Source organism: Erinaceus europaeus, chromosome 18 (assembly GCF_950295315.1).
Source record: "Erinaceus europaeus chromosome 18, mEriEur2.1, whole genome shotgun sequence".
Taxonomy (NCBI): domain Eukaryota; kingdom Metazoa; phylum Chordata; class Mammalia; order Eulipotyphla; family Erinaceidae; genus Erinaceus; species Erinaceus europaeus.
In genome coordinates, this window is record NC_080179.1 from 21,630,167 (window position 1) to 21,643,301 (window position 13,135).

Below are 13,135 nucleotides of genomic sequence, written 5' to 3' on the forward strand. Positions count from 1 at the left end.
TGTGTCTATCTTTCTCTCCCCCTCTCTGCATTCCCCTCCTCTCTCAATTTTTCTCTGTCCTAACCAACAACAACAAAATGGAGAAAATGGCGCCAGGAGCAGTGGCTTTGTAGTGCAGGGACCCAGCCCTAGCTATAACCCTGGAAGCAAAAAAAAGAAAAAAGAAAAGATATTTTTGCTATATAATTTCTGAAGTATGCTAAATTCAATGTTGTTGACACACTATTACAGCTCTGTTGGGAATATTAATCTCTATTTTGTAGAATTGGGATGATTTTCATGCAAAAGAGGAAGTTATTTTAAATGAACTCATTTTTATTTTCATGAAGGTTTTGTCAAGATGAACCAAATACAGCAGCAGATATATAAAATGTTGTCAGAGGTATTAGGAGAAACCAATTGTGTGAAATTTTTGCCTACAACACCTTATTACCTCAATATAGGTAAGTTTTTAGTTGGTTATTTCCTACTTTCGGAAGACTAAACCAATTTAAATGAAATTATCTCATCAGTTGGAATTTTTTTAATTATTTAATTTTTCAACCAGAGCACTGATCAGCTCTGGTTTATGGTGGTGTGGGGGATTGAACCTGGAACTTCGGAGCCTCAGACATGAGAGCCTCTTTGCATAATCATTATGCTATTTACCCCTGCCCTTATTTTATATATATGTATACGTATATAATTTATTCATGAGAAAGATAGCAGGAGAGAAAGAACCAGACATCACTCTGGTACATGTGCTTCTGGGAATCGAACTCAGGTACATGTGCACCCAACTAAGTGCACTACCACCTAGCCCCTCTCTCCTTTATTTATTATTATGTCTCTATTTTCTTTCCTTTAAATTTAGAGACCAGGAGGTGGAGGGGAGGCAGCACAGCGTTGTTCTTTCATTTGTGAAGTGTCCTCTCGTACCTCATATAATGCTCCCTTGTAGTGGCTGAGGACTTGAACAGGTCCTCATAACGTGGTAAAATATGTGCTGTATGACTATCTCCTGACCCTATCAGTTAGAATTTTAAAAAACATGTTTTCTAGAGTATGTTCTAGATAATCTAAGATCCATGCTGGGTTTTCTTGTTGTTGTTGTTTTAACTAGAGCACTACTCAGCTCTGGTTTATGGTGGTGCAGAGGATTGAACCTGGGATTTTGCAGCCTCAGGCATGATAGTCTCTTTGCATAACCATTATGCTATCTACCCCCACCCCTAGATCCATGCTTATTTTTAATGCACAGGAATTAGGTGTAACTTTTGATCTGGAACCCTCAGCCAACTAGAGTAGTGTATTGTTAAGTATTTCTTTGGAAATATTTCATTAATGTACTTGTATTGTGAAAAAAAATTAAAGATTATGAGAAAGGTAGAAGAAAGAGAAAGTGTCAGACATCACTCTGGTACATGTGCTACTAGGGATTGAACTCGGGGCCCTGCTTGAGAGTCCAGTGCTTTATCCACCGCACCACCTCCCAGATCACTTGTCTTATGAAAATTTCTGAACTTTAGCAAAAAATAGTTAAAAAAAGAATGGGGCCAGGAAGTGGCGCACCTGGTTAAGTGCACACACTACAATGCACAAGGACCTGGCTTCAAGCCCCAGGTCCTCACCTGAAGGAGGGAAGTTTTACAAGTGGTCAAGTAGGGCTGCAGGTTTCTGTCTCTCCTCTCAATTTTTCTGTCTCTCTCCAATAATAAATAAATAAAAAAATTTAAAAAAGTTAAAAAATACTTTCTAGTTACCTCGAAAATTTCTAAGTAGGTAAAAGTAGAAAGCACAGTGAAATGAACCCTTAAGTTGTCATGTCTGAACTTTGATAATTATCTGCATTTTGTACCAAAAAAAAAAAGTATGCATATGTCACCAGGTTTGTGACTGGGATTCAATGTCTCCATGAAGAATCCATCACTACCAATGACCTTTTTGTTTTCTTTTTCTTTTTGGATAGAGAAAGAGAAATTGAGAGGGAAGGGGTAAGGAGATAGAGTAGGAGAGAGAAAGGGACACCTGAAGCATTGTACTGCCATTCATTAAGCTTCACTCCCTTGCAGATGGGGATGTCGTATGCTTTACATTGGTTTGTTCTAGCCCTCCCCCGCCAAGAGAATTGCATCAGTCCTGTTAATTTCGCGGGCCTGCTTGGCCCCGCCCCAGGGAACCCCGAGAGAGGGTTCCTGAGTCCGAGAGTTCCTGAGTTCCTGAGTTCGAAAGTTTCAGGGTTACAGAGTAAGAGAGAGTTCCACAGTGGAAGAGTTTCAGAGGGTGCCCCAGTACGAGAGTTCCAGAGTTCCAGAGTTGGAGAGTTCCTGAGTTCAAGAGTAAGAGGGAGTGCTTGTGCCGCCGCAAAGAGACAGCAGAGTTCTGTTTGGTGATTAGTTTGTCTTTATGAATCGTTGTTCCTGAATAAAGAAATACAGCTTCCCTGCCCAGCCGTTGTCTCCGCGTCTCTGTTCACCACTGCGAAGCTAACTCGGCCGGCAAGAGCCTTCCGAAATTTTAACAACATGGGGATCAGGAGCTTGAACCTGAGTCCTTGTGCATGTAGTGTCTGAGCTCTACTGGGTGCACCACTCACTGCCCAGCTGCCTTCTAAAATATTTTTGGAGAGACAGATGGTAGTGCAACGGGTTAAGCACAGTTGACGCAAAGCTCAAGGACCAGCATAAGGATCCTGGTTCAAGCCCCTGGCTCCCCACCTGCAGGGGGAGTCACTGTAAAAGTGGTGAGGCAGGTCTGCAGGTGTCTGTGTTTCTCTCTCCCTCTCTGTCTTCCCATCTCTCTCCATTTCTCTCTGTCCTATCCAACAACCACAACATCAATAATAATAATAATAATAATAATAATAATAACTACAATAATAACACAAGGGCAACAAAAGAGAATAAATATTTTAAAAGATTTAAAGTATTTTTTTTAAATATTTACTTTGAGGGATAGAGAGGGAGGGAGAGAGAGAGAGACACGGAGAGTAAGAGAAAGACTCACTAGAGTGCTGTTTAGTTTTGGCACATGCATTTCTAGGGATGGAAACTGGGACCTCATGCATGCAAGTCCTATACTCTACTGTTGAGCTATGTTCCTGGCCTCAAAAAAAAATTTTTTTTAAATGTGGTTATAGTTTTATTTTCAGAGAAAATAGGCATATCACCTTGACTTTTTCTTTTTCTTTTCTTTTTTTATTAATGAGATAGTAGGAGGAAAGAGAAAGAACTAGACATCACTCTGGTACATGTGCAGCTGGGAATTGAACCCAGGACCTCACTCTTGAGAGTCCACTGCTTTATCCACTGTGCTACCTCCCGGACCAAAAAAAAAAAAAATTTTTTTTAAAGATCTTCTAATAAATTTTAACTAAAACCCAGATTGAGATTCAGTGAACGTTTCTGAATTTTCAAAAGATTCTGTTATCTGGTTTATCTGCTTTCGAAAAGATTTCCTGTATGCGAGCTTAATCTTAATCTGCTTTAATGGCCATCCTTTTTTTACTTTAAATATAATGTTGAAGTGTCATAACTATATTCTGTATGTTCCCTAGGACAAAGGGGCAGTTGATTTTATTCAGAGTTTCAAGCATTTCGAAAAGATTCAAATTTTGGGCTCAAAATTAGTGACTACGTCTGTCTGAAAGACAGTTTTGTGTGCACTCTAAAACAACAGTCACCAAAACAGTTAATACTTCCTCATACCTGAGTCTGCAAGTTTATCTCAGAAAATGGGAATGTTGCTTTTATTCCTTGACTGTTTCAGCCATCATATCTACATTCCAAGTAGAAGGGAAGGAATAGGAAGGATACCCTTTTAGGTATAGTTCTATGAAATTCTATCATTTTGAAAAATTATACCTTATGGCCACACTTAAGTTCCAATTAGATTTAGGAATTCTATTCTTTTTTTTTCCCCTTTTCTTGCCTCCGGCATCCCAACTGTAAGAGGGGTCACTTCACTAATGGTGAAGCAGTTCTGCATCTTTCTCTCCCCCTCTCTGTCTTCCCTCCTTTTTCCATTTTTTCTGTCCTAACAACGATGACATCAATAACAACAGCAGTAATAACTATAACAACAATAAAAGAACAAGGGAAACAAAAGGGAAAAAAGGCAAAAATAAAATAACTTCTCAACATAAACTATGGATTTATTCTTATGTTCACTTCATTTATTAGTTTGATAGGATATGTTACTGAAACGTTTAAAAGAAATTTTTGTTATCTGTAGTTATTGGATAGAGACAGCCAGAAATTGAGAGGGAAGGGGATGATAGGGAGAGAGACCCCTGCAACACTGCTTCACTGCTTGAAAAGCTTCCCCCCCTGTTGGGGACCAGGAGCTTGAACCTGGGTCCTTGCATATTGTAACCTGTGTATTTACTGGGTGTGTCACCACCCAGTTCCTCTTGAATTTTTTTATCTTAGGTAGTTTTAGGGTGAGTCGACTTGACATAATCCTCATATGACCAAGAGATTAAAGGGGATAAAACTCACTATTGAAGGGTCTGGGAAATAGCACCAGTCACCACCTGGTGCTTCAGCCAGGAAAGTGCAACAAACTTTCCTGGCTGACGCACCAGACATCCCAAATTCAGTCCCTATGCTGAGCATTGCTCGGATTAAAAACAAAGAGGGAGTCGGGTGATAGTGCAGCGGGTTAAGCACATGTGGTGCAAAGCGCAAGGACCTGAGTAAGGATCCCAGTTCGAGCCCCCAGCTCACCTGCAGGGGAGTCGCTTCACAGGTGGTGAAGCAGGTCTCTGGGTGTCTTTCTCTCCCTTTCTCTGTCTTCCCCTCCTCTCTCCATTTCTCTCAGTCCTATCCAACAACGAAGGCATCAATAACAATAATGACTACAACAATAGTAAAAAAGGGAAAATAAATAAAAATTTAAAAGACAACAAAGAAACACAAAATAAATTCATTACTATAATTTAGCCATGTCAGATCTTACAAGTAAGTTGGATAATTGTGGAGTGTGTCATTCTTTTGTTTGTGTATATAGGCATGTGGATGTGTCTATATGTGTATATGTTTAAAATCACTTGTAACCTTTTACTTGTAAGAATTTATATAATTTATACTGCTAATTCTTGTATTTGTTTATAGATTTTGAGTGTATCTTAGATAAGAGAAAAAAGCCAATTCCATATGGAAGCCATAATATAACTTTTGGAAAACTACCAGAAATGCATGGGGAATCCAATTCCCAGTTAGTTGATTCAAGGCTGCCACCAGATGCTCAAAGGTAACATTTCTTTTCTTTTTTTTAAATATATATATATATATTTAATATTTATTTATTCCCTTTTGTTGCCCTTGTTTTATTGTTGTAGTTATTGTTGTTATTGATGTCGTAGTTGTTGGATAGGACAGAGAGAAATGGAGAGAGGAGGGGAAGACAGAGAGGGGGAGAAAAAGACAGACACCTGCAGACCTGCTTTACCGCTTGTGAAGGGCTGTCCCTGCAGGTGGGGAGCCGGGGCCTGGAACCGGCATCTTTACGATGGTCCTTGCACTTTGCGCCACCTGCGCTTAACCCGCTGCACTACCCGCCTGACTCCTAATAACATTTCTTACTGCCCTAATTGGTATATAAATGTTACATTAGGCAATTTTAAGACAATTGGTCATCACAAACTGGAGAAATGCTGGCTTCTCACTTACCTCTTACACTAAATCTACCTTTGTTTATACTGTTCTTTCTGCTTGACTGGTATTCAGCCTAAATACATTGAATAGAGTTTAGCAAGTGTTTTTTTTTTTTTTTTTCAATTAAACTGTGAGCCTTCTAGTTGTCTTAGGGAAACAAGTAGTATATATTTTCCTTGGACCCTCTCCTTACTGCTGTACTTTTTCACAGCACTTAAGTAATTCTTACCTTTGTTATCATTACTATATACTGTTTTTTTTTTAATATCTATTCATTTGGTATTTGTTAGTTTATAAATACACAGGCTTGTTCTGAAAGGCATTTAATTCAGTTTTTCATTTTGGGCTAGAGGTAAATAAATACATACATTTATATATGTATATAATTATTATTTTTTTAATGTAGAATTGCTTTCCAGTTTTTGGATTCCAAAGCTTTTTGTGTAAACACCCCTCACGTAAAAGGACAATCTGCTATGAATAAACGACATTTAGAAATTTTGGGCTATAAAGTTATTCAGGTATGTAATACTTAAATCACCTTCTAAAAATTCCAGTGTCTGTGGAGCTGGCTCAGCGGGTAAGGTGCTGGACTTAGATGTCCAAAATTCAACCCCCAACACCTCAAGTGCCAGAATAGAGCTGTTCAGAAAGAAAAGAAAGGAAAGACAAAAAGGAAAAAGGAAGTAGAGCAGGGCATACCACTATTTGCTTAATGGTTATGCAAAGAGACTTTCATGCCTGAGGCTTTGAAGTCCCACGTTCACTTCTCTGCTCCACCATAAACCAGAGCTGAACAGTGTTCTGGTAAACAAGAGAAGAAAAAAAAAGAAAGAAAAGAAAGGGTTATCTAAAAGCCTAGATACACTAGCTGTATATGTGTTCCCTTTTAATGTGAAAGTTCTAGTTTCTTTTCTTTTTTTTTTTTTTAGTGTTAAAAATGTTACATTAAGGAGCGTGGTGGTGGTGGTGTGCCCAGTAGAGTGCATATATTACTGTGCTTGAGGACCTGGGTTCAAGTCTCTGGTCCTCTGTTATGGGGATCAGGGATACTTCACAATTACTGGCACCAAGCCCCAGCTGATATCTGTAATAGAGAATGATATATATATATATTAGTTTTCATTAAAAAATTTTTTAAAAAATATTTTTATTTATTCCCTTTTGTTGCCCTTGTTTTGTTGTAGTTATTATTGTTGTTGTTATTGATGTTATTGCTGTTGGATAGGACAGAAATGGAGAGAGGAGGGGAAAACAGAGGGGGAGAGAATGATAGACACCTGCAGACCTGCTTCACCGCTTGTGTGAAGCGACTTCTCTGCAGGTGGGGACCTAGGGGATCGAACTAGGATCATTATACCAGTCCTTGCGATTTGTACCACGTGCGCTTAACCCGCTGGGCTGCCGCCCACTCCCCCCGTTTTCATTTTTAACAAACAGTAAACAGAATATTATTTCTTACATTATCTCTAGAAGATCTTTTCTATATTTGTCTTATAAGAGAGACTATGAAAATGGCTAGTTATAGGAGAAAAAAGTCTAGCGTATGGATATAGTAAAGGCTCATAGGAAAAAATGTCCATTGTAGGCACTATAAAGGATGAGTAAAGAAGCCATGAGAGGGGAGGGGTAGATAGCATAATGGTTATGCAAAGAGAGACCTCATGTCTGAGGCTCTAAAGTCTCAGGTTCAATTCCCCGCACCATCATAAACCAGAGCTGAGCAGTTCTCTGGTAAAAAAAAAAAAAAAAAAAAGCCATGAGACAGAAACAGGTCTTCTAGGCTTTGTCAGAAAGGAGGACACACTTGGCTTCCAAAATTGAAAGTTATGCATATGTAGTCTTATTTCATAAAGTTTCTACAGCTCTGCTTAGTAGTGCTTATAAGTTTTATTTTATTTTATTTGTTGTTTTAAAAGCTTTCATTCAAATTATTTATTTTACAGATCCCTCATTTTGAATGGAATTCTATGGCATTGTCAACAGAGGAGGCATGGAAGAACTACCTAAGAGATTGTATATTTGGGGAAATGAAATCATGATTGTAGTTTTTTTTAATTAAAAATCTAATTTGAAATTATTTTAATGAAGTTGTTGTGGGATAAGTGTCAGAGACCACCCGAGACCAGTTCAAATTTGAGAGTCTTTATTAAGCCAGTCGGTGACTACATTCAACAGGTAAAAGCGCTGCTCAGAGTGCAGTCCCGAGTTCTGGAGTGTAGCACAGCCATGTATAGGGGTAGGTGCAGGAAGTCAGCTAGGTTACAGAAGCCAGACATGCGGTGGTTACGGCGGTCTGTTACTGCGGTCAAGACAGCCCATTATGGAAACAATCAACAGTCAACAATTAATAATTTCAGAACACTAAGATCCACTTCTTGTTGGCAAGTAAAGCAGTTGCACAGATTCAGGTTTGGAGCTGGGAGTTGGGAGTTGGGTGGTAAGTGCAGCCGGTTAAACTCAAGGACCCGCCTAAGGGTCAGGATTCTGGTTCGCCACCTGCAGGGGTGTCCCTTCACAGGCGGTGAAGCAGGTCTGCAGGTGTCTTGTCTTTCTCTCCTCCTCTCTGTCTTCCTCTCTCTCAATTTCTCACTGTTTTAACAACGACGACATCCATAACAGCAATAAAAACTACAACAATAATAAAAAAAACTACAAGAGCAACAAAAGGGGGAAAAAAAGATAGAGTCAGTTATCCTAAGTGGGGACCCTGTCACAGAGTAACTTGATCTATTAAAAATAATGTCGTAGCAATAAGTGATTTAAAAGCCAGTTGGATGCATATTAAAATAAATATTTTACAATGGAATATTTAGTTGGAAAATTGTTTACTTTTGTTAATACAAAAGATATGTATCTGGGTGGGGGTAGATAGCCTAATGGTCATGCAAAGAGACCCTCATGCCTGAGGCTTCCAAGTACCAGGTTTAATCTCCTGTACCACTATAAGCCAGAGCTGATCAGTGCTCTGGTAAAAATAAACTAAAATAAATAAAAGACATGTATCTTTCAAGAAATTTCAAGTTTATAAACTCATTCTTTGAGTTCCAGGAACTATTTTATCTTATTTTTGTGTCTTTTATTTGCAATTTTATTTATTATTTATTAGTAGTTTAATAGTGATTTACAGTATGATACTTTCTGGGCTCCTACCCTCCCAACAATAACCATTACAGTTCTCTCAAGGTCTTAGATATGAGTTGACTTTGATTTTTCCCCCCAAGTTCATATGTTTCAGTTCTCTCTATTCCACATATGCGTGAAATCATCTGGTAGTTGTCCTCTACTTCTTTACTTACTTCACTAAGCATAATAACTCCCCAGTTCCATATATTTGTACAAAAGGACATGAAAACATCTCTTTTAATTTCTGAGTACTGCTCCATGAGTGTATGTATATATATATATATATATATATCCCATAACTATTTAAAATAATTTTTTAAAATTTTATTTACTTATTGGATAGACACAGAAATTGAGAGGGAAGGGGGTGATAGAGAGGAAGAAAGACAGACACTTCCAGCACTGCTTCACCACTCACAAAACTTCTCCCTTGCAGGTGGGGACTGGTGACTTGAACCTGGGTCTTTGTGCATTATAACACAAGCACTCAACCAGGTGCACCATCACCTAGCCCCTGTCCCATACATTAAAAAAAAAATTTTTTTTTAAATATTTATTTATTCCCTTTTGTTGCCCTTGTTTTATGGTAGTAGTTATTACTGTTGTTACTGATGTCATCGTTGTTGGAGAGAGAGGGGAAGACAGAGGGGGAGAGAAAGATAGACACCTGCAAAACTGTTTCACCACCTGTGAAGTGATTCCCCTCCAGTTGGGGAGCTGAGGGCTTGAACCGGGATCCTTGAGCTTTGCGCCACCTGCGCTTAACCTGCTGTGCTACCTCCTGACTCCCCTTTTAAAAAAAATTTATTTATAAAAAGGAAACATTGGGGCAGTGGGTCAATAGCATAATGGTTATGCAAACAGATTCTCGTGCCTGAGGCTCCAAAGTCCCAGGTTCAATCCCCTGTAACACTATAAGCCAGAGCTGAACAAAAAAATTTTTTAAAAAAGGAAACATTGACTAAACCATAGGATAAGAGGGGTACAGCTCCACACAATTCCCAACACCGGAACTCCGTATCCCATCCCCTCCCCTGATAGCTTTTTTATTCTTTAACCCACTGGGAGTATGGACCCAAGGTCATTGTGGGATGCAGAAAGTTGAAGGTCTGGCTTCTGTAATTGCTTCCCCGCTGAACATGGGCATTGACAGGTGGATCCATACTCCCAGCCTGTCTCTCTTTCCCTAGTAGGGTGGGGCTCTGGGGAAACGGCGTTCCAGGACACATTGGGGTTGTCTGTCCCGAGATGTCTGGTTGGCATCATGCTAGCATCTGGAACCTTGTGGTTGAAAAGAGAGTTAACATACAAAGCCAAACAAACTGTTGACCAATCACGGACCTAAAGGCTGGAATAGTGCAGATGAAGAGTTGGGGGTCCTCCATTTTGTAGATAGCTAGTAGGCACATTTTAATTATATTCCGAAGAGCCTGTGGCTATACTAGTTTTTTTTTTTTTTTTTTTTTTCCTGAGCCTGAAATCTGATATGCAGGTGGATCCAAGTTATTGTCTGGGGAGATGATGTCATGGCTGGAAAAAGGATCAGAAAACTGGATCAGGAAAGATTCCCTAATATGGGAAAGGGGTATAAATATTGTTGACTGTAAACCCTATTGATTTGATGTGATCCTGGGGCCCATAATCAGCTTAGGAGCCTATGTGACCTCTGCATCCCTGTAGGTCTGAGCTCACATTCTGTGGTCATTAGTAGAAACGAACATTCCATGCTGTCCCAATATCGACCCATCTTCCTCAAGTGTAGCATAGAGTATGTTGTCCATCCTCCTTTTGGAGGATGGATCATTCTCTACCATTGTTGATCCAGGTTGAAGGCAAGGTTCTATGGGGGCCCACAAAGGGGTCTATTGTGTTGTTCCTGATAGAAATGACCGTTAACGACGGAGAGGGATTTATTTGAGTTCTAGGCCCATCATGTCTGTTTGGGAATCTCAGGACTCCCCGATTAGGGCCCCAGCTGATGGGGCCCATACTTCTTTCTACAGTCATCTATCAATGGGCATATATGTTGCTTGCATATTTTGGTTATTGTGAATAATACAGCTATGAACATGGGAATATGTCCCTTCTAATTAGTGTTTTCATATCTTTTGGGAAAATGCCTAGAAGGTATGTGCTGTGTCAGGTGAGCTATTAACAGTTCTGTTAATTTTAGAGGTCTCTCATAAGCATTTTAATAAATGAGTTTGGAGGTCCAGACTCAAGATATAAATTTGGAAGTTGTCATTAGCATTTAATGAGACTAGGCGCAATCACTAAAATATGACAAGAAGTGAGTGTGAATGGAGGAGAGAGATCTGAAAACTGAACTCTGAACATTAATATAAAGAGATCAGGCTGTGGGGGAAAGCAGAGCTACAAGTCTCTCTCTCTCCTTCCCTCCCTCCCTCATCTTCCCTTTTTGTCCTATCAAATTAAATAGAAAAGGGAGTCAGGCAGTAGCGCAGCAGGTTAAGCACACGTGGCACAAAGCGCAAGATCTGGCGTAAGGATCCCGGTTCAAGCCCCCAGCTTCCCACCTGTAGGGGAGTCGCTTCACAAGTGGTGTCTATCTTTCTCTCCCCGTCTCTGTCTTCCCCATCTCTCTCCATTTCTCTCTGTCCTATCCAATAATGATGACATCAACAACAATAGCTACAACAACAATTTAAAAAAATTAAATAGAAAGTGAAATATAATAAAGAGGTCAAGACAAAGAGGAAGAATCAGCAAAGGCTGGGTAGCGGTGACCAATGAGGTAGAAAGAAAAATCATAGGCAGTGATACTTCCTGGGATTAGTATTAGCTAGTGAAAGCATTTCAAGGAGGAGCACAGAGAGCAATTGTGTCAGGTGTTGCTCCTGATAGGTTAAGTGAAATGAAGACTGGACTATTTTCATTTCACAGTATGAAAATCACTGGTAACCTTGAAACGAGGTGAAGTGTTTCTAAAAAGTGAACTTATTTAATAGAATGTGGAAAGACACATACATTTTTTTAAAAAAATATTTCCTTTTGTTGCCCTTGTTGTTTTGTTGTTGTAGTTATTGTTATTATTGATGTCATCGTTGTTGGATAGGACAGAGAGAAATTGAAAGAGAAGGGGAAGACGGGGAGAGAAAGACAGACACCTGCAGACCTGCTTCACCACCTGTGAAGAGACTCCCCTGCAGGTGGGGAGCTGGGAGCTCGAACTGGGATCCTTTTGCCGGTCCTTGCGCTTTGTGCCACCTGCGCTTAACCCACTGCGCTACCGCCGGACTCCCGACACATACATTTTCTTAAAAACTAGAGCCAAGAAATGGAATGAGGAGGTAGCTGGGCTGCCACCTCTCTGTACCACCCTATGAGCCCCAACAGTTTATTATCATTATTAATATTTTGTTTATTTTACTGTAATGAGAGAGATGGAGAGACTAGAGCACTGCTCAGCTCTGGCTTATGGTGGTGCTAGGACTGAATCTGGGACCTGAGAACCTCAGACACAAAAGTCTTGTAGAACCATTATAAATCTTCCCCTCTCCTCAGCAGCTTAAAGAATAATTTCGTAAGGACTCTCACCAACCCTCTAGCCACAGCCATTGTAGACAGTGGCTTGAAAACTATGCTTTACTGGCTTTAAATTAAAAAATTATTATCTCTGGGGAGTCGGGCGATAGTGCAGTGGGTTAAGCACATGTGGTACAAAGCGCAAGGACCAGCGTAAGGATCCCGGTTCGATCCCGGTTCGAGCCCTGGCTCCCCACCTGCAGGGGAGTCGCTTCACAGGCGGTGAAGCAGGTCTGCAGGTGTCTATCTTTCCCCCTCTCTGTCTTCCACTTCTGTCTCCATTTCTCTCTGTTCTAGCTGACGACGACATCAATAACAACAACAATAATTACAACAATAATAAAAAAGGGCAACAAAAGAGAATAAATTTTTAAAAAGTTTAAAAAAAAAGAAAAAATATTATCTCTGATTTTGTGTTTATGTGTGGAGCGCAGGCTTTGAGCATATAGTAATGTCGTTACTCCCAGGCTAGGTTTTTTCCTTTCAGATAAAGAGAGGAGGAGACACCACAGGCCAAAGCTTCCCTTCCTTGTCTCTTGACTTGAACCTGAGCTGCATGTGTCAAGGTATGCTCCTCACCTGGTGAGTAATTTTTCTGATCCTTCATCTTAATTTTTACTACCAGAGTTAGTGATGGGGCCCGTGTCTGTACGAGGAATCCACTGCTCCTTGTGGCTATTTTCTTTCTTTTTGGGATAGAGACAGAGAAATTGAGGAGGCGGAGAGATAGAAGGAGCAAGAAAGAGCAACACCTATTGCACTGTTCCACCACTTTTGAAGCTTCCTCTCTGCAAATGGTACTAGGGACTTGAACCCGGTTCCTTATG

At 40.0% G+C, this 13,135-nt stretch overlaps 1 protein-coding gene across 3 annotated transcripts in view; it reads left to right on the forward strand.

Annotated features, from left to right (window-relative positions):
* Positions 1-7,716, forward strand: part of FASTKD1 (FAST kinase domains 1) — a 56,561-nt gene extending 48,845 nt beyond the window's left edge. For 2 of the 3 annotated variants that reach the window (XM_060177745.1, XM_060177743.1), the window contains 4 exons: positions 330-443; positions 5,094-5,232; positions 6,043-6,157; positions 7,583-7,716. In XM_060177745.1, coding sequence (XP_060033728.1) covers positions 330-443; positions 5,094-5,232; positions 6,043-6,157; positions 7,583-7,678 — 464 coding nt within the window. In that variant the 3' untranslated portion in view covers positions 7,679-7,716. The remainder of the gene's footprint in view (positions 1-329; positions 444-5,093; positions 5,233-6,042; positions 6,158-7,582) is intronic. The other variant, XM_060177744.1, reaches the window with a different exon arrangement.
* The last annotated feature ends 5,419 nt before the right edge of the window (positions 7,717-13,135 follow it).